The sequence below is a fragment of the Mesoplodon densirostris genome, chromosome 3 (genome assembly GCF_025265405.1).
Source record: "Mesoplodon densirostris isolate mMesDen1 chromosome 3, mMesDen1 primary haplotype, whole genome shotgun sequence".
Taxonomy (NCBI): Eukaryota; Metazoa; Chordata; class Mammalia; order Artiodactyla; family Ziphiidae; genus Mesoplodon; species Mesoplodon densirostris.
In genome coordinates this window covers 149,864,937-149,890,958 of record NC_082663.1, presented here as the reverse complement: position 1 = coordinate 149,890,958, position 26,022 = coordinate 149,864,937, and the positions used below count along the sequence as shown (strand labels likewise).

Here is a 26,022-nt window from a genome sequence, read left to right as displayed (position 1 = left end):
GTCCTGCTCAGGGACCCCGCACACACCTTTTCGGGCCCGGCAAGAGCAGGAGCACCGCCATGGAAGTAACACCTTCATGTGTAGCGTCTGCATCCAGCACTCCCCACAACTGAAGGTGTTCCCCGGCTGTGGGAGAGGAAACTGAGGCGCAGCCCTGGCAGGGGCCCTGCGGGCTGAAGCCCACTCTTCTCTCTGCAGTTGCCGCCCCCACCCCCACTCCGGCCCGTAGTGCAGAGGGGCTGGCCCCGCCGGCTGAGGCACCCCCCCGGGGTGGGGGAGGCAGCAGAGGGGGTGGGGGAGTACTGCCCACTCTCCGGCAGGGCCATGACCACGGTGGTGTGGAAATCATGGCCTCCTGGGCCTGCCCAGCTGGGTGGGTGCCTGAGTCACCAGCAGTGGACCCACACTAGCTGCCACCGTGAAACCCATGTGGGTGCCTCCCTGGGGGAACGTGGGGCCCAGGCCAAGCCACGGCCCCAGCCACCCCCGCCAGGTGACAGCCTGGGCTGAGGGGTCGCTGTGGAGAGGCTGCACTCGGCCAGAGCTGGCAGCGGCCTTCGGAGATGAACTCGCTGTTGCCCGTCACACGGGCCTCTCAGATCTCAGCCTGGCTCCCCACCTGCACGCCTGGCTTCACTTCCACCCTGGCAGGGCGCTCAGGGACCGTGAGTCCCATGAAGGCCCAGAACAGGGTCCTTTCTGAGGAGGCCGGGCAGCTGTCTGGTAAAAAGGTCCACGGGTGGTTCTGAGACCAGCCACCAGGTGGGACTGCTGAGTGAGTGCTGCTCTGAGACCCTCTGAGCGCGGGCCTTCCTGTGTCTGTCGGTCCCCTGTGATGGCGGCTCTATCGAGGAATTGCTGGCCTGTGCACGGCCCACCAGGGAGTGCACACCTCCGCCCCGCAGGAGGCTCCCTCTGCAGCCTGTCCCTCTGGCGGTACCTCCCCGGGAAACTGCACGAGCCAACCCCCCACCATATGTTTGGTCTGACCTATGTTACTGCCCTTATATTATTTCTAACCTCCGAGAGGAGCGTGCCCTGCCTGCAATTCAGCCTGCAGGCACCTCCAGGGCTCCAGCTCCAGGTCCCCCTAAGTTCAAATTGCAGAGGTGGTTACTACCAGCCAGAAAGTGGAAGGACCCCCAACCTGTTCACTTCCCCATGTGCCGACCCATTTGGGCTGCTCCGCCAGCGACGGCCCCAGCCCAGCTCCCACCTGGACTCTGAATGGTCAAATTTACGACGACACGACCCCCAAGTGACTGCGACAGGCAGAGGGCACCCACTTCAGGCTCTCACAGAGAGGAGCAGTGGAGCCGTGTGGTCTGAGGACACCTGCCCCAGGCACCTGGGAAGTGAGCGAACTTGGAATGGAGATGGGGCTTCATCCCTGAGGACCTACACGACCTCCACCCATGCAAGCCACCCGTGGGCACTCATAATAAAGACCACTCAGAGAAGAGGCTGTTCTTTCAAGGACTGGCGTTCTTCGGCCTTCTAGCCTTGGCCATGTTTGGAGAGGAGCGAGGAATCTGACACGCGGGAGAGAAACAAAGAATGCACAGTGGAACAATCCGAAAACACAAGACATTGTACGCCAAGAGCCGGCAGGACAGCCGCTCCAGGAGTCGAGCAGAGAACAGGAAGGCAGGAGAACCTTCTTTCCCCCAGGAAGGGACGTGGGGACGGATGGCTGCCCCAGACCAGGCAGGCACGCTGCAGTGGCCCCTCGAGGGCAGCGGAAGCTCGAATCCTGCCAAGTGGGATGCACCAATGCGAGGCCTTGTAATTGAATCATCTCAGGGGGGAAACCCGATCAATATGACATGGAAAATAAACAGCCGATCTGCAGGCTCGGTGACCGGGGCAGACGATCCGCTTTGATGAATTAAGAGTTTAAGTAAAAAGAGCAGCAGGAGGAGGCTGGCACAGAGGAGCCGGGAGAGAGAAAAGCAGGGCTGCTCAGGGCCTCGCAATGCAGGATGGATGCTCTGCACGTCCTGCTCAGCACCCTCGTGCCTCGTCCAGCCGACATGCTCTGTGGGGCCGCTTGCCGCGCTCCAGGTTAACAGCGGAGGTCCCCATCCTCTCCTGACTCCCCCAACTCCCTTCCTGCCCTCTGCCTGGCTAACTTCTCCCTGCCCCCACCCCACGCTACAACAGAGCAGCCCCCGCCTCTCCCTCCCTCCTCAGCGGTGAGGAGCCCAGCGCTAGGCGGAGGGGGCGCACGTTGGGGGCAGCTGCTCTCAGGCACTAGCTGGAGAGTTGGACTAAAAGGCATGGAAGGACTTCCCTGGTGGTGCACAGGGGTTAAGAACCTGCCTGCCAACGCAGGGGACACGGGTTCGAGCCCTGGTCCAGGAAGATCCCACATGCCGCGGAGCAACTAAGCCCGTGCACCACAATTACTGAGCCTGCGCTCTAGAGCCCATGAGCCACAACTACTGAGCCCACGTGCCTAGAACCCATGCTCCGCAACAAGAGAAGCCACCGCAATGAGAAGCCCACGCACCACAACGAAGAGTAGTCCCCACTCGCCACAACTAGAGAAAGCCCGCGCGCAGCAATGAAGACCCAACGCAGCCAAAAATAAACAAATAAAATAAATAAATTTATAAAAATAAATAAACAGGGCTTCCCTGGTGGCGCACTGGTTGAGAGTACGCCTGCCGATGCAGGGGACACAGGTTTGTGCCCCGGTCCGGGACGATACCACATGCCGTGGAGCGGCTGGGCCCGTGAGCCATGGCTGCTGAGCCTGCGCGTCCGGAGCCTGTGCTCCGCAACGGGAGAGGCCACAACAGTGAGAGGCCTGTGTACCGCAGAAAAAAATAATAATAAATAAATAAAATAAAATAAACGAAATTAAAAAAAGAAAAAAAAAGAAAAGGCGATGGGGGTGAAAGAGCCTCGGGGTCCAGGCCCAGCCGCCCTGCGGTGCGGTCCCGTTCCAGCCATCCTCAGGTCTGGGTCAGTGAATGCCCTATGGCTGAGGCGCTGTGACCCAAGGCTGTCAGGTGTGAGCACTTCCGGCTCCAGTTAGCGACCACCGTCGGGAGTGGGGTGGACAGGCCCGCTACCCCGCCGCCAGGGCAGAGGCTGTACTGGCTTTGAGGAGCGCCCCTCTGGCGAGGGAGATAAGAACATCAGGCAGAACAGAGACACAGTGATAAGAGCTGCAAGGGAGGTTTAAACATGCCAAACATGCTCCTGGCTGTGTGAGCTGCGGGGGCCAGTGCTGTCCGAGCCAGACCTCAAAGGGCAGGGTTCCAGCAGGCAGAGCCTGGCCGGGCAGGCGTATGGTGTTCTGGGTGAGACCCAGGTTCGGAGGCACAGGGGCTGCCGATCCTGGTCCTCCACGTGCCAGGCACTGTGCGGGTGCTTTCCATACATCCTGCCATTGATTGTCACCCCTCTGCGATGACAATGCAGGGACCTGCACACCCATTCTACAGATGAGGAAACCCCGGGGTGAGAGGTGGAACAGCAAGGCTGCGAGCTGAAAGTGGAGAAGCTGGGAGCTGCGCCCAGAGCTGTTGGACTGTTCGGTCCGTCCCTCCCTGCTCCCTGCAATGCAGGACCTGCCGGAAGGGCACGGGGCCTCCGAGGCTGTGGGGAGGAGGCGGAGTGCCTGTGTGCAGAATGCCCAGACGTGGGAGGTCCCGGGAGGCAACTGCAACGACTCCCGGGCAGGGCTAAGAAATTCCTGAATGGGGAGGACGGCACAGGGACGGGAGGCAGCGACACAGGGATGGACTCGTTCACCTCTACATCCCTTCCAACTGCTACTCCCCTTCCTGCTGGCCTCCCAATACTTGGGAGCCGCTTGCCAAACACCTCAGAGCAGCCCCTTCTAGTTTCCTTTATGGCCTTCTGTCTCATGACTTGGAGAGCCCACGACACGGGCAGAGCCCAGGCTGGCCTGCTACCCGGCCAACACATGAGGCCGCTGGCCTTCTCCAGTCTCCTTTCTCTGCTTGGGCCCTGGGCCCCTGACTCAGAGCTGCTGGCAGACACACCAGAGGGTGCACTCTTTGGCTAACTGACGCCCTTTCTGGAAAGGCGAGCCGAGGGTGCTTCTGGGGAGGTAAGGTGCACGGTGCACTGCCACACTGAAGCCTCCTGTCCGTCCCTGCCCAGAAACCTCCAGTGGCCCCCGTGTCAGGATGATTTCCAGATTCTGGGCCCTTGTGAGTACGAAATGCTTGCCGATGGGGGCGGCGCTTGGACTCCAGGCAGCTTGGATCCCACGTGGCTCTGAGAGTAAAGGCCACGAGGCGTGGGGCCGGGCCACCGCCCTAAGGGACAAGGGAGAGGTGCCACTGAAGCAGAGGCCACAGAAACACTATTCATACCCAACTCCTCAGCCCAAGGAGGCAGGCCAGCAGGAAGCCTGAGGGCTCTGGCAGCAGGAGAGCTTTCATCTGTGGCGGGTCTTTAGTAAATATCTGTGAGCTGATGGAGAATAAGTCACCACCCCCTTTGTCAAGCTCCACAGAGGGAAGTGTCCTGACAAGTCAGAACTTCCTTCAGCATACCGGGAATTCTGAAATTTTCCCGGTTTGCTGGTACCCTTCACGCCTCCAGGCACACACTTCCTCTCCTCCTAGGGATCAAAGCTACGCGGTTTTTAAAAAGCAGCTCTGTGAACAGGAGCAGTGGAAATGATCAAGCAGGAAAAGGCTTCTGAAGTTACTTTTCCCGTGAAAACCCCCAGTTGGGCACCACGACCACCAGGTCTGGCCCCAAGGGGCAGACATGGACCCACAGACGCCCCTCCACACAGCAGTGTGTCAGGGTGTATCTGGAACCCAGTTCTGGCAGCACAAAGACAGTGGCTTTGAAGCCCAAGGTGTTCTCTCAGCAGGACGGACGGCACCTCTGGCCTGAGGCCGGCGGCTGAGATACTGGCTCAGAAGCAGAACCCCTCAGGTCCCCGAGGCTGCAGGGACAAGCCAGCTGCAGGGTCCCCCAGGTGGTGGCGGGGGAAGCGTTTGGCTGTCTCTGTGGAGAGGAGACGGGCCAGGGGGCCTGGTCTGAGCTAGCCTCTCGCAGTCTGAACCCCCCTGGTTCTCTGCCCCCACCCCGTGGTGCCCCTCCCGCCTCCCTGCCCAAACCTTCCCAGGGCTGGCTTGGTGGGCAGCAACCTGAACGCCGTGTGAGTCCCAGTGGCTGCTCCCCTGCGTGGCACATGCTACTAAGATGAGGGGGGAAACCGTTACGTGAGAAAAATCCCCTCAAAGTCACGTCTGGCTTAATCTGAGAGTCTGGTCTGGACACGGCACGGGCAGTGGGAGCAAAGCAGGAACCGGCTGTCGGAAAGAATGGACTAGGGAAGGCAGCAATGGCACATGGGGACAGTCGCTCCGTGACTGTCAAGGCAGTGACGAGCTGGGGGACGGAGCTCCCGAGATGGACTGGGGTGTAGCCTCAGCCTCGTCTCAAAGCCCCGACCTCTGCTTCTGCAGGCTTCGCGGGTCCCAGTACCAGCAGCCAGAGGCTCACCCAGAGCAGACATCCAGAGAGCTGCCCCTTCAGCCCCAGGCTGACGACCATGTTGCCAGACCTCCCGCTGCTGTGACACTGCTTTCCTGACGGGGCCTCAAACTGGCTTTAAGCACCCCGGATCCGTCACGAGGGCCCCTGTGTGTAAACCAGGCCTACCCTGCCCTGGCTCAGACTCTCCTCACTTCTCCCCAGGACCCCTCCTGGCTGCTCTCCCCTCCTCGGCCTTGCTGGGCCTCCTGCCCACGGCAGCCCCCGAGAGCTGGGTCCAGAACCCTCTGTGTGTCAGGGTCTGCGCCCTCTCCAGGCTCCTGCGATCCCAGGGCTGCTCCCCTCCTCCTGCAGGGGCTGGAGGCCGAGGCCTGGCCTGACCCCCTGTTAGTCTCCCACGCGCCCGTGCTCGTCTCCGAGCGCAGGAACCCCGTGTGTCTTGCTTTCTGCCATCACCCAGCCCAGTGCATCTGGCCAAGCACCCAGGCCCCTTACTTTTGGGGGGTCCTCTCCTGGCCTCGCAGTGGAGTGGCAGCTCAGGACACAAAGCTGGAGGAGGAGCGAGGGGCTGGGCAGACACGGGTGGCTGTGCGGTGCCTTTCCTGTTGCCTCAGCCCTCTGTTTGAGGAAAATGCCTCCCTCACCCCGAGGTGACCCAGCAGTCCTTGGAGATGGGGTGACAAGGAACTCACTCCTTGCCTGGCCCGACCTCCACGTGGAGCTCAGCTGAGTGTCGGCCACAGGGGCCCAGGCTGGCCAGTGTTTCCCCTCGCAGCCTGTGTGGCCAGAAGCCACAGGCCCGAGTGCCCTCCTGGTGTGCTGTGGAGGGGTGGGCACTTCCTCTGGGGACCAACACCCCCCGGCCCAGAGCGTTAGCCCGGGCTCAACTCTAATGATGGTTGGTCCTGGGATTCCCATTAAGACGCCAAGTTCCTCCACAAGAAGGCAGAAGCACTTAACAAGAAGCGTTCCCTGCTTCCATTCATGGTTAACCAGTTCCCCAGGTCATCTGGTAGAGTCTAGGGGAGGAAGTGGGCCCTGCTGGGTGCTGGGACAGGTGTGGAAAGCAGGCTTCAAACTGAAGCACTTCTGGCTTGGGGGGGGTAGGCAAGACTGCTGGAGGGGAGAAGGGACCACAGAATGTGCATCTTTTAATGTTTCTATGAAACACAGCAGAGACTGCATTGTTCCTTGGACCCGCGGCCTTGCCAGCCCTTCTGTCAACCTTGAGGATGGGACAGAGCCCCAGAAGGAAGAGATAGAGCCACTGGGGATCTCCAGCACCCATGTGGCCCAGCTGCAGCCTCTGGGCAGTTATCTCTACCTTATAAATGGAGCAACTAACACCCCAGGAGGTGACCCGCCTTTCCCAGGGCCAGGCAGTGCAGTGTAGTGTAGTGTAGTGTAGTGTAGTGTGTGTATGAGACCAAGCCAGACAGGAGGGGTAACTGGGTCCCCAAAGTCTTAAACCACCTTGCTCTGGAGGCTGCCCTGCATCTCCCTGGTTTGCTTCCTCATTTTCAAAGACTGGCCAGGGCAGTCAGGGTGCTGTGGAGAAGAGGGCCAGCCCTCAGGATCCGGCCGCAAATCCCGCCCCTCCCGCTTGGCTGGGGAAGCGTCCGAGCAAGTGTGAGGCCACATCGCAGCCCCTGGGAGCAGGCGGTCAAGAGGACCACAGCTGTTCCTGGACAGTGACAGTAGGGGACGACCACCCAGGATGACACCCTACACCACACTAAGTGCACGAGCCTGGAGGCGGAAGGCGTGCGTTGGAGGGCCGGCTCTGCCCTGAGCCTTCTGGAACTCCAGTCTCTCACACGATACCCACCACTCCAGGGTGGCATGAGGCCACAGCCCCTGGAATAGCACAGAGCTTTCTATGAATACCAGTGGAATCCCGGACCGGGAGCTGCTCAGGGAGGAGGACACCAGTCACACACAGACCCCTGTGTGGGACATGATGCAGCTCATGTGGGGGAGAATCAGACGGGCCCCGCCCCAAATGTTATCGGGGGAGGTGAGGGCCAAAGCCTCAGGGCCTGACTGAGGAATCTGGGCGGCAGACTGGGGTGTGGGCTTAGGACTTTGCCTCCTCCGGGACACAGGGAGGGAACAAGGCCCGCTGAACAGGGGCTCTAAGGGGGGCCTGATCCCAGCTGGCATCCCGGGCTGTGTTGAGGGTTTTTACCCAATGACCGAGGCCAGCAATTACTTGAGGCTCATCTCTTAGGAACAAATCTCATCTGGAACTCTTGCCAGAGCTGAGAAGCCTGGGTATAAACCGGCCTCATGCATTTTAATTTCTCATCTCAGGGACGAGGCAGGAAGGCTGCATGTCACACAACCAGGAAAATCAATTTCAGATGAAAACTCATAAAAAGAAACACCCAACCCACAAACAAATGAGGTAATAAATTCCCGAGTCCTGCCGCGCCCGCTCCGCACCGCTGACCGCGTGCTGTGCCGGGGTGCGCTGCTGGGGAACTACCGCCCGCAGATCCCCCCCTCAGGGCAGCACAGCAAACTTCGGTCCCCACAGACGAGTAAATGAGGTGTTTTGCAAACTCACCTTTTGTCAATGGCAGAGCTGACGCAAGAGCAGCCCTTCAGGAAGAGACAGGAAACGGGGCTTGGAAACCCTGTGAGGCGCACAGCTGTGCGGCCTCCAGAAAGCACCGGAACAGACCCTGCATCCAACACCATCACCGCAGCCTACTACGTAAGAGACTGTAGGCACCAGGTCACAAGTCTCACGGAGGACCACGTGTACCCCAACAGCACCAAGCTAAGGTGACAGAACGATCTAAAAGCCCAGAGCCCCAGCCTCCTTGGAACACAGATGCTGTCCCCCCATCTCTACGACCACTTCCATTCTGAGACACTTAACTAATGTGAAGCCACCTCTTTGAGGAAGCCCTCCTGATTCTCCATCGCTCGCCTCCTTACCCAGGTGGGAGTGACCTGGCCACTGGCCACCTCTCCCAGCACACTACTGGCACCTCCTCCATCAAGGCCAGAACCCCCCGCCCCCTCTGGACCTTACCTTGGACCAGGCTCTGTTCCACAAAGGCACCCACCTCACCTCATGTCAGACCCTCTGCCCTGCTGTTCCTTCTGCCCCAGACTTTCCCATGGTTGGGTCCTGTCCATCTGGTTCCCCCCTCCCCAGTGGGGCTGTCCCTGACCCACCCGTCACTCATCCTTCTCTCAAGCCCCCCTTGTTTGTTTACAGCCCTCCTCCCACTGGACTGTGAACACCAAGTGAGCAACCCCAGCACTGCTGTACCTGCACTCGGAACGGTGTCTGAGACTAGGAAGTGCTTAGTTGATACTTAGCACCCCATGGGAGGAAGGAACGACCTCACAGGGGTCTGACCTCATGGCGCCATTCCACAGTGGCTAAGTACTGGGAGGGCTGCGGACCCAGGAGCCGGCCGGATGACAGCACCCCCTACCCCTGAACCCCCAACTTTCCTTTGCGTTGCTTATGGGAAGTTCCAAGTTAGGCGGCACTCTGCCTGGGGCTGCCAGTTGAATTCCCCACTGTCCACCCAGGGTCTGCCCATAGCTGGCCCCCTCACCAGAAGGTGAAGGGAAAGTTTGCAAAGGAAAAAAATCTGAGCAAGCTGGGCCCAGGCTGGCCTGCATCCAGAGGACCCTGCTCCCAGAGGAGGAACCCCCTGTGAAAGGCATATGCCTGCAGTTTGGGAGGACAGGACACGGGAAAGGAAGGCTGACAGGCAAACAGGCTCTGAAGGCCAGAGGGAAATGGCCCCCAAATGGGCCGGGCTGGAGCCGTAGGGGCCGCACACCTAGGTTCTCCAAGGATCATCGGGGGCGACCTCTCGGGGAGGGCAGAGCTCGGCCTGGGCGCTCCTCCAAGAGAGATCCAGGAAGAAGCTCTGAGTGGGCGCTGAGGAACATACCCTCACCTGGCTCCACGGCTCGCCTGTCACCCCAGGGCGGCGGCACCAGGTGACTCAGGGCCACCGAGACCAGTTTCTTCAGGCGTGGCTACCAGAAGCACCCGGGCGGGTCATGACCCCAGGATAGTACACGGCAAGCCAGGGGAGGTGACCCCATCAGCCCCTCTCGGCACAGCGGACCAGCCCCTCTGAGGGTTAGTGACAGGCACTGCGACACTAGGCCACGTGTTAGATGCCGGCGCCCTGTCACCCTGCACGGCCGCTCCTCCCGCTGTCCCCCACCCTATTTGTCCAGGGGCACCTTCCCTTCTAAACTGCAGAGTCAGTCCTGGAAACCCGGAGCTGGAAGGAATCTCAGCACACAGATGAGGAGATCAACAGGGGTCTGCTGGGGCCAGGTGGGCACCAGAGCCGCCGCTCCTGTCCCCGGCTGCCATCCATCCTGCAGTGGCAGAGGGGGTGGGCCTTCTCCTTCTCAGGACGCACATCAGGCCTGGCGCACACGCTCCCTGATGTTACTGCCTGTAACCGTCCCAGTGGTGGGTGAGCACCCGACTGAGGGGTTCCCGGGGACCCCGCCCTAGAACACAGACAGAGGAGAGCAGTTCTCAGGGGCCGTCTCCTCTGCCACAGCTCACCTTCATTCCAGCAACAGCACCTGGGAGAGCCTCGCCTCCCCACCCAAACGCACCGTCCCCAAACACTGACTTCCCGTTGGCTGCCAGCTGCTGGGATGGGGCTGGTAGAGCAGCAGGGGGCCTGACGCCCAACAGGTGATGGGCAATCAGTATTTGCTGAGATAACACAGACCTCACCCTTAGGAGCCCAGGGGAGAACACCGCCAGTCAGGTGTGTCAGTAACAGGCCAAAACAAGGGTGTGCCCAAGAGGTTCCGAGGCAGGGCTGGGGACGCCGGGGAGCAGTGGAGGTGTGGACCACAGCACGGGGACTGGATCCGGCTCTGTCACCGCACTGTCACTTAACAATAATGTGGACCCCTCTGAGCCTCAGTTTCCTCAACTGTAAAACGCGGTGCTGATGACGACCCGTGATGACCCGGGTGTGAATGTGCTTCAAGCACCACAAACTGCTCTAAAAAGACGAGCCTGCCAGTCCCTGCATGATGCGTGTCCCAAGGAAAGAATGAGGCCAGGAGGGCTGCGTGCAGGGAGCTCGAGGCGGGGTCCCCGTGCAGGCCAGGTTCAGAGGCAGGATGTGCCTAGTGGCTTGGATGACGGGGGCATGAGAACGCCAGTGTCTGTGCAGTGAAGGCCCTCTGTGAGAGATCTGTGGTTCCGCACACAGAGGGACACGTGTAAAAACTGTGTAAACCGTGTCGTTAGCAGGCTGACATGCTAGCTCTTCCTTTGCACCAAAAGCTCCTGGAGATCACAGCCCAGACTCCAGAGGGCTCACAGCACTAAGTGTACTTGCTGACGGATGGCCGTGATACACGATTCCCAAGCTCTGCTTGGAAGCAGAGCAACAGAATTTGAAGGAAGAAGATGGGCAGCAAACCCCTGCCAAGCCCTGGCCCAGGCTACTGCCAGCCTCTGGGGCACACCCCTCCTCCTGCTTCTGCCCAGCCAACCGACGCGGCCTGCTGGCCGACCCTCAGTACCCTGAGTGGCTTTCTGCCCTGATCCTGGCTAACACGACTGTGCCCCTGGGATGTCCCACCCTACCTTGGTGTATCAACAGTTTGCCCATCCTTCAGGATGGTGCCAGTATGCACCCCCAAGATGCTACACTTACGCTCTGGGCGTGGGAGACCCTACCCCCTGAATCGGGGGTCTGGCCGCATTTGCCTAGATGGCTGGGTGATGCTGACTCAAGGCACTTCTCAGCAATGCCTTTTTAATCTTATTTTTTAAAAAAAATATTTTGGCCGCGCTGGGTCTCCATTCTGTGCACAGGCTCTTCATTGCGGGGCTTTTCTCTAGTTGTGGTGCACGGGCTTCTCTAGTTGTGGCACGCAGGTTTAGTTGCCCTGCAGCCTGTGGGATCTTAGTTCCCCGGCCAGGGATGGAACCCGCGTCCCCTGCAGTGGAAGGCAGATTGTCAACCACTGGACCGCCAGGGAACTCCCTCAGCAATGCCTTTTTATGTTGATTTTTGCAGGAGTAAAGCAGCCCTGCCCTCGTCCTTGCTTCTCTGCTGTCACCGTGTGACGTGTGTCTGGTGCTGCCACTTGCTGAGCTAGGAGCCGTGAGCATATTCAAATCTCTCTCCACCCGATGACGATGGTCTAGTAGCCAGGGCCTCCCCCTGCACCCAGGCCAGCCTCTGCTCCCCTGGAAGGACTGAGCCCACAGACAGGCGGTGTCTGGACTCCTGGACGAGGAACAAGAACACAGTAAGGCAGGCCAGTGACCCGGAGGCCCCAGCACTGGGGGCTTCGCTCTGCTGCCTGCTGAGGACAGTCTGCATCCTCCTCTCCCTTCTCCTTCGCGTGTCCACATTCAAAGCCAGGGTCCAGGTCATCTCCTCGTGAGTCATCCCTGGTTTCTCCATTCAGGGCGCATGTCACAGGACCCTGTGTCACTGTATCTGCCCTATTTCAATCGCTCAGCCACTGTGCATGTCTGGGACACTCTCCTGCCCTGAGCTTACCTGCTCCATCAGAGCAGGATGGGGCTGAATGTCTGGGGTCAAAGTCAGCAGGCCAGCTCCCCACTTGAGAAGGTTGCCCTTATTCATTCAACAGATATTTGTATGTGCCAGGTATAGTAGAGGGAAAAAGAGATGGATACTACAAGCTCACACAAAAACGGCACCACCTTACGGACCTAAGATAAGGAGCCCCTTCCTCCTTGTGGGGAGGGAACCAGGTAGGAGTTACAAGATGTCCCTGGACTTGGCTTTGAAGGATGGGTTGAACTTGGGGGCAAGAAGGAGAAAAGGACATGACGTGAGGAAAGGCAGAGACAGAGGACGCGGGGTCTGCACCAATGCAGAGGACAGAGGCGCTAAGGGCCGGCTTGGAAACCAACTCCCAGAATGTGATTCTGAAGTGTCTCCTTTGAAGGTGTGGGAGTGATTAGTGAAGGCTGCCTGGCACGAGCCTCTAGTGTCCGTGACGGGAAGAAAGGCACGCCATCAGGCTCGAGAACTGCCGACCTCTGTCTACAGTAGATGGGAAGTGATGCAGGTCGAAATCCCACTGTGGCACTTCCCGGAGGTTTAGACGGGCCACAGCGTTCTTTGTGTAAAACCTGAACACAGAGCCGGTCTTCAAGCTGACGATGGAGGATTCCCTATCAGTCCACTAGCTCGTAAGTCACCAAGGTGGGATTCCACGAACCAGGTGACGACTTCCATGGAGCACTGAAACGAAGATGGCTCTGTGGGAGGCCCGCTCTTCGCACAGCACCCATCCATCAGCTTGGCAAAGCGAATCACTCCTATTTCCTCTTTGACCCCAGCCGTTAAGTTGGAGGTGAGAGCTAAGGGAGGATGAAACACACGTGCTCGTGTGTACATGCGCGCGCACGCGCCCACACACTCTTCAATGCTGAGCTGAAAACCTTTATCCAGACAAAGCTTTAAGACATTAAATGGCCAGGAGTCTAGAGGAACACTTGGACCTTGCCTGCGGGGACATCCATGTGACCGCTCACCGCGACGCCGAGAGCAAAAACGCGGCAACGTCCTAAATGCCCACTGCCAGCGGAGGGAGGACAAGTCGTTGTCGGCACACAAAGGACAGCAGGGAGCTGTGGAAGCAAAAAAACTCGAACCACATGCTCAGTGTGGACGACGCACCCCAGCAGTGCTGAGCGAAAAGAGCAGGCCAAAAAAGCTCCCATGTGACACCATTTGCAGGAGGTGTAAACTTGCAAAACAAAGCTGCAGACTTTTTAGCGGTAGATTCGTGTGCAGTGATGTATCAGGGAGGGGCCCTCGACTCTAACTGTGCTGCTCGTGTTTACTCAAGCTCCTGTGGGCGCTTGGCTATCAGCTGGCCATTCTTCACCTTTCTCTCTACAGCTGAGACATTTTAACACAAACTCAAGTGCCTGAAAAGGGACGTGCCCTTTACGATGCACTGGCACTGCCTGGTGCGGGGAACTAGCTGAGTGCAAACTCCCCTGGACGGCGGTGGACTCTCCTCCAGGCTCTGCTGAGAGATGAGCAGACGCCTGGACCGAGACCGGGCAAAAGGTCCTCCTCCCCACTCCCTGGAACCAGCAGGCCCGGACTCCTGGGTCCCCAGTGCGCCCCTGTCTGCACAACTTCCCACAGCAGCCTCCCAAGCCTGGCAGTCTGGAGATGGCAGAGGGACTATGCCGACCGGTGCCTCCTGCCCACCCTGGGCCGAGGCCAAGGGCATGGGGTGCTCTGAAACAAAGCGGAGAGAGCGCTCAGCTACCCTTGAGTCCACTGGGGGGAAAGGAATGGTGATGTGGAACTTCCCAGAGAGCCCAGGAGAAACACCTAAGGCTTCTCAGCCGTGAAGTAAACGCATCAAGGCTGGGGGCAAAAGATGAACCTCAGAGCCAACCTCTGAGGGCAGCACACACAACTGTATTGGGGCAATCAGTGGGGAGCTGCAGCAGCTCCAAGACTCCTCAAGGGTGAAATGCTGACTTGGCGGGACAGCAAGGATTCTCAACCTTGGAGGAAACACCCCAGGGAGAGGAGATAAAGGAAAACCCTAGGCCAGGAGGTTAGGGTTAGGGGACGGAGAAATCCCGCCCTTGTCCCCGTGCCCTCACCGCCCTCTTCTAGACAAAGACTGACCCTGAAGGGCCAGGGCTGCCCGCCCGACTTCAGACAATCACGGCTCTGATGACCTGAGGCCATCAAGCTGATGGACACCTACCTGCCTGCCTGCCTGCCTGCGTGCCTGCCCAGAGGCAGCCGAGGGGCCTCATCCTGGGGAGGCAGCTGGCAGGAGATGAGGAGGGGGCCTCGGGAGTGATAAAGTTCCCGGTTTCCTTCCCGAGGGGCGTCCTAAGTCTCCTCTCACTCCTGGGGCCAAGACCCAAAACGACAGAGGAAAAACCATCAGTCAGCTGCTCCACTTTAGAGAAAGTGGGACTGGATTGAGGTGTGCTGGCCAAAGACGTCTGAATTATCGGCCAAGGTGGTGTCGGGGGACTGAACACACAGACTGAACGGTGCCACTTACTGTCGGGCCTCTCCCCAGACACTTGGGAAATGCACCCTCACCCCAAAGCTCTCTCTTCTGAGCCTTAATTCAAGTCTGCAGGATTTCCTGGCTCCACGGGAAGACGATGAGGGGCAGGGGAGGGGGTGTCAAGAGAAGAGGTAACACAGGGACAAGTGAGAAAGTTATTCCCACTGCGACGCTCTTTCAGTAACCCTCGTTCTGGAAAGGAAAAACTTTCCAGTGGGCACTTTTTAAAATTTTTTGGCTTTTTATTTTTATTTTTTGGCTGTGCCATGTGGCATGTGGAATCTTAGTTCCCTGAGCAGGGATCGAACCCATAGCCCCCTGCAGTGAAAGTGCAGAGTCCTAACCACTGGACCGCCAGGGAAGTCCCTCATGGGCACTTATTGTTTCAGCAACTCTTTAATTAGAGGGAGCAGACCCCAGCCTCCGAGGTAAGGAATCCAGGAGGAATCGATTACATTGCTTTGTTTCTGTTGTATCTGGTGATCCGGTTACTATGATTTAGAGCAAGAAATAACATCGAGATCTCTTTTAAAATAAATTTAAAGAGTGAGTCTATTTGAAAGTCAAGTTAACTAATTGATTCAAGTCACAGGCTTAGGTGGTTGGTTCCAGGTATTTACTGCAGGCCCAGGAGCTGGTGTGATGGACACAGCACCTCGGGGAAGGTGGCGGGGCTCCCTGGGCCCCAGGGTGAGGACAGGGAAGGTTAGGGCCCGCAGGTGAGGAGGCTGGCCTCAGGTGCACTGGGCCTACGAGCTTGTTGCATTTCCAGTACCAGCCAGATGGGCAGGGACCACCATCTAGAGAGTGGTTGGGAGTGCCATGACTGGGGATGAAGATCTGGAGGACAGGTGCATGAGCAGTGGCAGGTGCCAGGGAGGTCCCTCAGGTCCTGGAGGGAGAAGGCCCAGAGGCAGGGGTGACAAGCCCACAGGGGGAACCAACGGGGCAAAGCGGAGGAGGGGGTGAGAGAGCTGGCCAGCTGACTCAGGACACAGGAGAAGAGGCAGAAGGGTGGCCAGGTGTGGAAGCCAGGGAGGGGCTGCACACAGGACCTGGGCTAACGCCGGTCAAGTCTAAGAGGTCAGAAGTCCAGGGGCAGAGAGCAGGCTTCTGAGGCCAGAGTGGTGGGGCCTGGGGAAAGTGGAGCCAGGGAACTCCTTTTCCCAGCAGGCTGGGCACCTCCAGTTAAGTTCAGGCCTGGCTGTGGGGTTGAAATGACAGAGACTGCCCGTGACACAGGTTGGGCCCCTCTGGCCCAGTCAAGCGCCGGTCCCTCGGCCTGGAGCCCTCAAGACAGATCCTAAACCAAAGGGAACAACCTCTGAGCTTTGATTTCTTATTCTTTAAACCAGTCGGACCTGTTCCTGACCGAGGCCTCCACGGCCTTGCCAGCCACCTGGCTTCGTATGGGCACCGCCACGGGCACCGGACAGCCCCATTCCCGCTCTGAGAAGGAGTCCACCATTTCTGACAACTTGGTCAACAAGCCACGACCCGTGGGGACCCGGGCCTGTCACCAGCCGCCAGGCAGCCTGCTCCCTTAGGAGCTCACACCCAATGAGAAGAAAAGCGCACTGGGTGTGAGGATGTGCTGGGTGTGTGGCACGTGGGCAGGAGACCACCAGGGAGGGTGGAGAAATATTTGGGGGGGGGCACCCAGGAGATGGCAAGGATACAGGAAGATACACGCAGGGCTCTGAGGACAAACAGGAAGTGGACAGGGAGACCCGGGCTGGGGTGGGGAAGGAGGAGGGAAGGTATGAGCCCGAGCAGACCTGTTGGACTGGAGCGTGCTGGCTGCGAGGGGGAGGGTGGGATTGAAAGCCAGGACCAGGGCGGGGGCTCCGGAAGGTCCTGAATGCCAGGTTGGAGCTGGAACCGCACCCCAGGTTGGCGGGGGACGCTCCTCTCAGCAGACCCCAGCCCTGTCTTCTCTAGGTGTGCCCACACGGCCGCCCCGCTTTTGTGCTCTCATGACCTACGATGTGGGGCAAACTCCATCCAGCTGACCTTTACTGAGTTCCTGGGACAGCGACCCACTGTCCTCCTCACCGCCCACCCCCTCCCGGGGGGCGGGGTGGGAGGCAGCTCACGTCACTGGCCGTGACAGCCTGGGTGGGCGTGGTACCGCTGGAGGGGTTTAATGCCCAGGTGTGGAAATCTGAGCATCCAGGCAGCGGCTCTTGCCAGGGCAGCCACGGCTGATGCTGAGTCAGGTCCTTCAGAGGAAATCGCACGTCTGTTTTCCTGCTGTGGTTGGGAGTCTCCGCGTGACCCCCCTCTCGGGCCCAGTCAGCAGGTTTTTCTAGGAGCTGAGTGGAAAAGGAAGACGAGGCCATCCTCTGGGAGCCTGAGTTTGTGGAGCCCTGGTTACCGCTTAACAGGAAATGAGCAGAATTGGACCCAAACTGCAGTGCTCGAGAGAAGTGGCTGCAAATCCAGCCCTGGGGAGGGGGGCGGGGAGAGAAAAAGTTTGGGTGGTGGGGAGAAGAGAAAGAAGAAGAGGAGGAGGAAGGAGCGGGCTGCAGAGAGGAGGGGAGAAGAGAGGAACCGGCTGCTCCACAGTCTGATACATCCTTCCTCAGCTTTCCAGGGACAGCTTTAAAAAAGAACCAGAAAAAATCGCCCCTGACACTTCCCCGGGCACTTAAAAGCCAGGAGGGTTTGAGCACAGGGGGTAAAGATGCCTCAACGGGCCTGATCACCCCTCCAGTGGCTGGAAGGCTCCAGCATCAAACCCCCCTTAAACCTCAGAAACCTCACCCCACCCCCCGCCATGACCTCGAAAACCAGAAATAGAAGACAATCTGACTTTCCTCTGCCACTCCGCGGCCAACGGCAGCCCTGCAGTGTCAAAATGTCCAGATGTCTCTGAAATCTTATGGAAGAAGTTGGCTGCACGCCCCAAATTAAAAACTAACTTTCCCCAGATTGGATCCATTTCAAAATACTGGCAACAAAGTGCAGAGGGCTGAGACAGAGGCCAGGGTAGAGCTAACTGTGGCCCACATGCCAGGGTCAAAGGCCATGGGACACGCACACCAGAGGCAAATGGCAGGCCTGAGGGGCCCGGTCAAAGCCTGTCAGTTTGTCCTCTGAGGAAGGAAGCAAAGAGATGCGCAGATGGACACTTGACGGGCGGGCGGAGAGCTCAGGCCCCCAAAGGCACTAAGCGCTTGCTTGGATGTTGGCTCCGGAGGGAGGCTGGGTGGATGGGGGTGGGTGGGTAAATAGCACCATTTCCTTAGTTCACTTGCTAAGTCAGTGACAGTTCTGGGGTCGCAAAACTGTGACAGCCTCCAGTTTCTGAAACCAAACGGAGAGACTGTGGAACCCCTAACCTCACAGGCTGTTATTAAGTGGCACACGGAATATAATTAAGTATCCTACAGCTTTGCCTCAAAACATACCCAGATAAGCAGGGCAATTAGCTCCCACAGGCCCTCTTTGATAAACTGCTCTTTACCACACACAGGATTCTGAGTCAGAGGTGAACTTCAGGTCTGATGTACCGCAGTCATGGGCAGCAGAAACAGAACAGATGACCCCTCGGTCCTGGTATGTTAATAACAAGAGTACGCAGGATGCTGCTTGGCTACAGGGCGCCTCCCTGATTGCGAACAGCGGGTCCTGCCCAGGAGGTCGGGTTAACCTGGTTTTACAGACAGGCCTGGGGAGTGGTGGAGTTTAAAGAGGCCCTTTGGCTCCTTTCGGGAAGGGCAGTCTCAAATCTCTTCTGTAGCTCCACAGTGCGGCCTAAAACACAGTGCTGGTTACTCCACCCAGCAAGCTGGGGACGGAACACTGATGGAGCAGGACAGGATCATCTCTGCCCAAGGTCCCGCAGGGACACCGCTAGGTCAAGGGTCTTCCTACAGAATGAGTCAGCAGAGTGGCTTCCTGTAAGAGTGGACTTAACCCAGTTCCCATCGCACGTGGACATGGCAATGGCCAAAGGCCCTTCCCAGGTCTGCTGTCCCGAGGCAGAAGGTCTTCCGGAGGTTAGCCTGCAGCTGCTCAGCTCAAGGGTCTGGGCCAGAGACCACCCCCACCCCCAGACCTTGCCTGACACCTGTCGCTCCCGGCTCACAGGTTCCACACTTCGATTCGTGCTGAGACTAAGGGGTTACAATTCCAGATTTTTGTATCCTAAGATCACTCCATGTCCACTACTTAGCAGGCCAAGAACTTTACTGGGAAATCAAAAGCATGATTCCATAAAACGAAGTTTAAAAAATGGGTCAGAGGGACTTCCCTGGTAGTCCAGTGGTAAAGAATCCGCCTTCCAATGCAGGGGACACGGGTTCGATCCCTGGTCGGGGAACTAAGACATGCCACGGGACAACCAAACCCGTGCACCAGAACTAGTGGGCTCATGTGCCTCAGTCAGAGAGCCGGCATGCCGCAACTACAGAGCCCACGCACTCTGGAGCCCTCATGCCACAACTAGAGAGAGAAGACCCGCACGCCACAACTAGAGAGGAGCCCACGCCGCAGTGAAAGATCCTGCACGCCTCAACGAAGACCCTGTGGTGCCACAACTAAGACCTGATGCAGCCAAAAAAACAAAAACAAAAAAGGTCAGAGCAGGCAGTATCTGGGGATGTCAGACATTCCCCCGGCTACTGCTTACTCCAATACGTTGGGGTCCTGGGCCCCCCGTCATACCCCCACCCCATGCCTTTCCCAGGAAGCTCGATCTTTCCTCCTAGACACAAACCCGGAGCCTAGCAAGTATCCAACAAACGTCAAAGCTATGGGATATGACGGTCATGAATTTCCCTCCTAGATCGGACGGAACCAATCTTTCAGTTTAAACTCTCTCCCTCCTTTCAGGCCAAAAAAAAAATCAGGCCAGCATTCCAGGCAGCTGCCAGACCTATCCCTAGTTACACTCTCAAATCTCCACACAGCCCAGCCACAAGAATTATCAGGAAACCAGTTAGAAGGTTAGGCCTGGAAATTAATGTCACCCAAACACACCACAATGACAAGTGAACTTTTGAGCCTAGATCTCGCTACTGGGTTCCTTTACCCACCTCAGTTCCCCAGAAAGGCTCATAAAAGCATCTCCCCGGATTCTAGGTGTGCATGAGTACCAGAGGGCTATTGAGTGGCATTACACAGCGAGGCCGGAGGGGACCGAAACCACGGGCCCGAGACAGACGCCCATTTCTTTGGCTGCTTCACTCCATACATTCAGCTTTCCTCAGCTCAGGTGACCAGTTCCCATTAAGAAGTAAAAACCCACAAACTTCCCGCTCAAGCTCAAACCGATTTTATTTGAGACCTGAAAGTTTTCACCAGAGATGAACTGGCGTGGAATCTGCCAGTATACTGCCAGACACCGGGACCTGGTTTGTTACCAGTGCCACCAAGGAGGTAGAAACTTTTCATTAACATCACAGCCTCACCTTCGAGAAACCCAGCTTCTCTATTCCCAGCTCTCTCTCTCACACATCCACCTGGCTTCTATTTCTCAATTTAGAAATGACGCTCTTACAGGCCTTGGAAATCAAGAACCCGTTTCAAAGTAGGGTTTCTTGCTACAGAAACGTTGGCGCTTCTCTCATGCGGGGCCAGATAATTCTTTGTCACGTGGAAGATTGTCCTGTTGTCGGATGCTTAACAACCATCCCCAGCCATTACCTACTCCGTGCCAGTAGCACCCTCTCCCCAAGGTGTGACACTGTCTCAGACGTTGCCAAATGTCCCTTGGGTGGTGCATAGGGCGGGAGAGGGGAGGGTTAGTCGCCCCTAATTGAGAGAATGCAAGCTTGTACCTTCTTAAAAATGCGAGATGCCAAAAAACACTCTGGGGTTTTCCTGAGGACTTGGGAGGGGGAGACTTGGTGTCTGGATGCTGAGTTTTACGCACGTGTCCATCTGCATATATGTGGTTATCTGCATTTCGAGAATTCGAAAAAGCAGGCAGCTGCCAGAAGAATGCCCAGGAAGGATTTTTTGTTGTTCTTCTGTTTGGGTAAAATTATCCTCACTTTTCTCAAACCATAAAACAGTGTTTCTCAACCTCAGCACCGTTGACGTCAGAGCCGGGTGACTCCTGGTTGTGCGGGGCCGCCCAGTACGCTGTAATATAATTAATTACCACCGTGTTGTGACAACCCAAGATGCCTCCAGACATTGCCAATGTCCTCTGGAGGGTAGAACTGGCCCTGGCTGAGAACTACTGTCCTACAGGAAGACAAATGCCCCCAAATCCTTTTGTGTAAAAAGGGGACAGTGTTTACCCTTAGGCCAGATAAGTGAGACCAATTGAGACGACTGGTTTAAAGCATATTACCTGTTCACGCAGTGAAAACTCAATATACAAGAATGTTACCTGACACAGACGACCCTACTTGAAAGAGGTGTTCCTAAGATCAAGAAAAGAAACACAGGGCTTCCCTGGTGGCAGAGCGGTTAAGAATCCACCTGCCAATGCAGGGGACACTGGTTCGAGCCCTGGTCCAGGAAGATTCCACGTACCACAAAGCAACTAAGCCCGTGTGCCACAACTACTGAGCCTGCGCTCTATAGAGCCCGCGAGCCACAACTACTGAGGCCCGCATGCCTAGAGCCCGTGCTCCGCAACAAGAAAAGCCACCGCAATGAGAAGCCCGTGCACTGCAACAAAGAGTAGCCCCCGCTCGCCACGACTAGAGAAAGCCCGCCCGCACACAGCAACGAAGACCCAACGCAGCCACATAAATAAATAAATACATTTATATATAAAAAAAAGAAAAGAAACACACAAAGAGGTGGACACATCCAGATAAACAGTGGAGGTCTATGGAAACTATTGCAGAAGGGAATGGAACACAGCCAGGGTGATTCTTGAGAGCACAACTCAACATGGAATCGGTCAGGAGGCCAAGACGACAGCTCTCAGAGGAGGACGTGTCGCAGCAATTCTTTGGGACTGGGCCTCAGAATATCGAGATAATAAATTGATCCGCACCACCAGCTTGCACTGCTCTGAGCTTTCCAGATTTCCAAGTACTCCCCACAGGTCTGAATGCAGGCCATCCTTCTTTCCCCGAGAGGAAAGGCTCTGGTGGAGGGCCTGAGAGGCCCAGCTGCTTCCTCCGGCACAGCGTATCTGCTGGGGACAGCGTGGGCCACCAGCACAGGCCCTCACGGCTGGCGTCGGGGCAGGGAGGGCTTCCAGAGACCTGTCTATATGAAGGAACAAAGTGGCCCAGGAATTCTTCCGAGACCCACAGTTCCTGCGAGAGGGGCTACGTCAGGGCCCAAGATAGTGAGCAGCACTCCAAGGTGCTCTGGTCAAGTGTGCGGGGGTGGGGTCTGAGGCCTGCTGGGCAAGGTCTAACCCAGGGCCAGGTCACTTAATTCCATCCGGCTGGGGCAAAGGGCTGTACTCTCAGCAACAATACTAGAATCCCTCTGGATTAAACCTCTCTTCCTCCAGGGTTTAGCCTGGAGTCTAGAGATAGACCCCAAATATCCTTAGCCCTGGACAACTACTAGGGTCATTAGTTTTCCCCCTCTAGGGGCAAAAGGTCCCGGCTGCGTATTACTGGGGACTCATCTCTCTTCCCTCCCACTGGACCTCTCCAAATTGTGGGCAGAGTCTGGTTTGCCAGCACGGGCCAAACAACTCCTATGACTGTTGCTCGTTCCTTCCTGGAGTCTATCCACACTAACTCCAGACCTAAGGTTCTCATAGGATCAAGGGATCTGGGACTTCTTGGATCTGAAATTATAAACTGAATTTTGCATTCGCCCAGTTTTCTGAAGAGTGGATCCACTCAGCTTTCACCAGACTCGTGAGCAATGAGGCCTGGACTTTCCAAAACACCTGTTCTATCTGTCAAAGTAGAACACTTATATTCTTGGATTCTGCATTCCACTTCCGGGAACTTATCCTGTAAATCCAATCCCACCTGTGAGCAGAGATATTCACTGGCTATTCACGATAGTATCGTTTGCGGCAGAAAACTACTGGAAACAACCTAAACGTCCATCGATGGACAACTAATTAAATAAATTATGACACACTTCATGGAATGGAATGCCACATACCCATTAAAAGGATACAAGAGGCTCTAGGGGTAGCTCTGGGGAAGGCGGAGGAGGGGGGGAGGGGAGGGGGTTTTCCCCTAAGGACATTTAGCAGCATCCGGAGACATCCGTGGTCGGTGGGGGGAGCTCCTGGTATCGACTGGGTAGGGGCCAGGGATGCTGCTCAACGCCCCACAGTGCCCAGGAGGGCCACCACAACAGAGAATGACCCAAGGTGGAGAATTCTTGCTCTAGTGCGATCTCCGAGACATTTAATGAAAAACATCAATTACACGGTTCTGTGTAGACGATGTTACCGCTACGTCTGTGTTTTTAAAGGAGAGGCATACCCTTCTCTTTGGTGATTGGTGAAAGTCCCTGTCTCTGGAGAGAGGGACTGGATGCCTGAGGGAATGAAGTGGGAAACTGACTTTTCACTCTACCCTTTCAACTTTGTACCCGGCCCACTGAAAAGGTTTTTTCGTTTGTTGTCTTTAAAAAAAAAGAAAAAAGAAAAAAAGAAAAAACAAGAATTGTTCTAGACACAAAATTTCCCCTTCCCTGGGCTCTCTAGCAAGAGTCCTGTGTCGACAAGCTCAGGACTGCTTCTTCCCCTTCTCTCCCTGCCCCCCCCGCCCGCCCGCCCTTTTAGAGGGAAGGACGGGAGGAGAGGCGTCCACGTCCGGGGCCAACCTCTGGGTGCACCTCCGCGCCTCTAAAGCGTCTGCCCACCCGTCTCGAGGAGACTGGAGCCCACATGGCGGGGAGGGTCTGGGCCATCTCGCACGCAGACTCCCGCCCCTCCTAGGCTGTCCCCACCCGGCGGGGGAAGAGTGCCAACGCCGCCCCCTCAGTACCCACGGCTCCCTCCCGAGCAAGCGCGTGGCCGGGCCCCACCTCCGAGCAGCCTGGGGCCCGGAGCTCGCCCCCTGCCTCGGCCTCCGCTCACCTGGCTCGCCTTGTAGAACTGCTTCTTCAGCCCCGCTACCGACATGCTGCCTCCCGCCGTCGGGCCTCCCGCGCGGACTCAGCGAACCGTAGGGACCGTGCAAGCGACAGGCTTCCGGGCGCCGCCAACCCCCCGCGCGCCTCAGCGGGCCCCTACGGCACCGCCTCCGCCACCCTCCAGCCAGCTCCGCGCCCGCCCCGGCGCCGCCTCAGCCCCTCGCGCGCCCGCGCGGCCAGGATATTACATGGCAACCACACACTTCCGGTGCCGGCCTCCGCGCGCGCACGCGCGCCCCGCCCCACGGCCCCGTCTGCGCACGCGCGCCCCCTGCCGGCCAGGGAGCGCACGCGCACTCCGCCTGCGGATGGAGCGGCCGCCCGGCCCAGTGAGTGGACCGGGGCGAACCTAGAGGGGCTGTGGCGGCTGCAGCGACCCCTCGAGTCCCGGAGGTGGGCCTGACGTCTTAGGAAAGGCGCTTAACACCTTTTTGCAGAGGTTGGGGAGGCGAAGGGGCAGGTAGAACTCCAGAGGCTGGGTTTACAAATCTTCGGATACCTGTTCGGTAATCTCAGCTATACCCAACTCTTCTGTGGTCTTCCACCACCATCCCGTCCGGCCCCGTGTTCAGCCATGCAGTTGCCCAAGTCAGACATCAGGCTATCACTTATAACTCCTTTCCACTACCCCAACTGTCTTCTGCCCTGATCAGACTATTCCACCAGCCTCCTCTCTGGTGTGCCCACCTTCAGGTTCTCCCCTCCAATTCATCTTCTACAAGGCAGCCCGAATGATGCTGCTATAACGGAATTCAGATCACATCAGCCCCCTGTTTAAAATCCATCTACTGGCCTTAGCATACACTCCCAATTTCTTAACATGGACTACAAAGCTTGTATAATTTGGCCCCATCACCTTGTCTAACTTCGGCTCTCTTCGTCTTCTATAACCCATGGTCCCTGTTGCCTATGGATTTTGCTAACATTATTCCTCTCATGCACATTCTTCCCCAATCTTTCCCCAGTCCCTTGTGCATAAAAAAGAACTCTATTTGGAATGTCACCTCCTCCAGGAAGCCTTCCCAGATTGATACATGTTTACTGATATTGATTTTTTCATCAATTGTTATTTTTATTGAATGAATTGGAAATTAATAATGAATCGAAATGAGTAAATGAGTCCAGAAAGAACAGGGTGGGGGCCAGCTGCACAATGGATAACGTGTCTGACTACGGATCAGAAAAAGAACAATAACGTGACTAGAGCTAAAGTGCTTGCAACTTCAGTGCTGAAATATCTGACAGAGTTGAGTGATTTTGTAAAGCAGAGGATTGCTGGAAGTTTACAAGTGCCTCAACAGAAGGACTAGATCAGAGGATTGCTTTAGAATATGCATGCCCCAACGTCTTTCCCCAAGATCCTGATGGGGCTATTGTGAATAGTTTGAAAAATCTACCATGTGATGCTGATGGGCACCCTGAATGGTGATCCACTGGTCTAAATCATTTCAGATGCCAGAATGTCAGAGAAGGAAGGGAAAACATCCTAATGGTTCAGATGAGGATACTGAGGCCTTGAGTAAGACATGACTTGCCCAAAGTGATGTCCTCAAATTTCCTATTTTTCCACATTATTTCCAAACAGTTCTACTGATTTAATTATCCAATCTACAGAATAAATAGAGTTCCAAACTTGGGCTAAATTTCACTCTTCTCTCCTCACTTCTGCTCTGCTTGAGAGGTTAAATTGTTGCTGAAGAAAACCTGTCCTAAGGCTTGCAGGCTGACTCTGAAGGTCTCTGTTCCGTGTAATGCTTTTAACTTACATGATCACACAGTTCAATTAAATGATATTTATGTATTCACTCAAATATTTATTGGGTACCTACTAATGTATGTCACCGGTAGGTCCTGCCCGGTAGGTCCTGGGGATACTGTGATAAATGATTCCTGCCCTCATGGAGCTAATGACAAAAACAGAAATGAATTCATTAACCAATAACACGCTCATAAATAAACACAAGCTGTAATTGCTCCAAGAAAAAGAACAGTGTTGTTGTAGGAACTTCATCTTGTTGGGGGTTGGGGAGGAAAGGCTCCTCTGGGGTTTCAATCTAAGATCTGAAAGTTAGGTAGAAATCAACCAGGAAAAGAGCTGCGGAAAGAGTGTTCCAGGCGAGGAAACAGCATGTGCAAAACCCTGAGGATTAAACCAGAAATATCCATTTCATTCATTCCCTCTGAATATATTTACTGCCTCTGAAATGCTTCTGAAGCGATGCCCAGAGTTTATTTAATTAATTTTATTTTTATTGTTAATATAAAAATAATTTATAATTTTAAATTGCTATGGCTGTATTCGGCCTATGTCCCATTAGGATAAAAAAAAACTTGTCTTCAGCTCAATTGCAGCTTCAGGTTGTCACCGGCGCCCTACGTAAAGCGTTTCGTCATGACGTAGAGCCTGACCCTCCCTCCTCCCAG

At 56.4% G+C, this 26,022-nt stretch overlaps 1 protein-coding gene across 3 annotated transcripts in view; it reads right to left on the bottom strand.

The window, feature by feature from the left end:
- Window positions 1–23,767, bottom strand: part of SH3GL1 (SH3 domain containing GRB2 like 1, endophilin A2) — a 31,366-nt gene extending 7,599 nt beyond the window's left edge. For 2 of the 3 annotated variants that reach the window (XM_060094538.1, XM_060094540.1), the window contains exon 1: window positions 23,543–23,767. In XM_060094538.1, the coding sequence (XP_059950521.1) occupies window positions 23,543–23,587 (45 nt within the window). In that variant the 5' untranslated portion in view covers window positions 23,588–23,767. The remainder of the gene's footprint in view (window positions 1–23,542) is intronic. The other variant, XM_060094539.1, reaches the window with a different exon arrangement.
- Window positions 23,768–26,022: the final 2,255 nt, after the last annotated feature.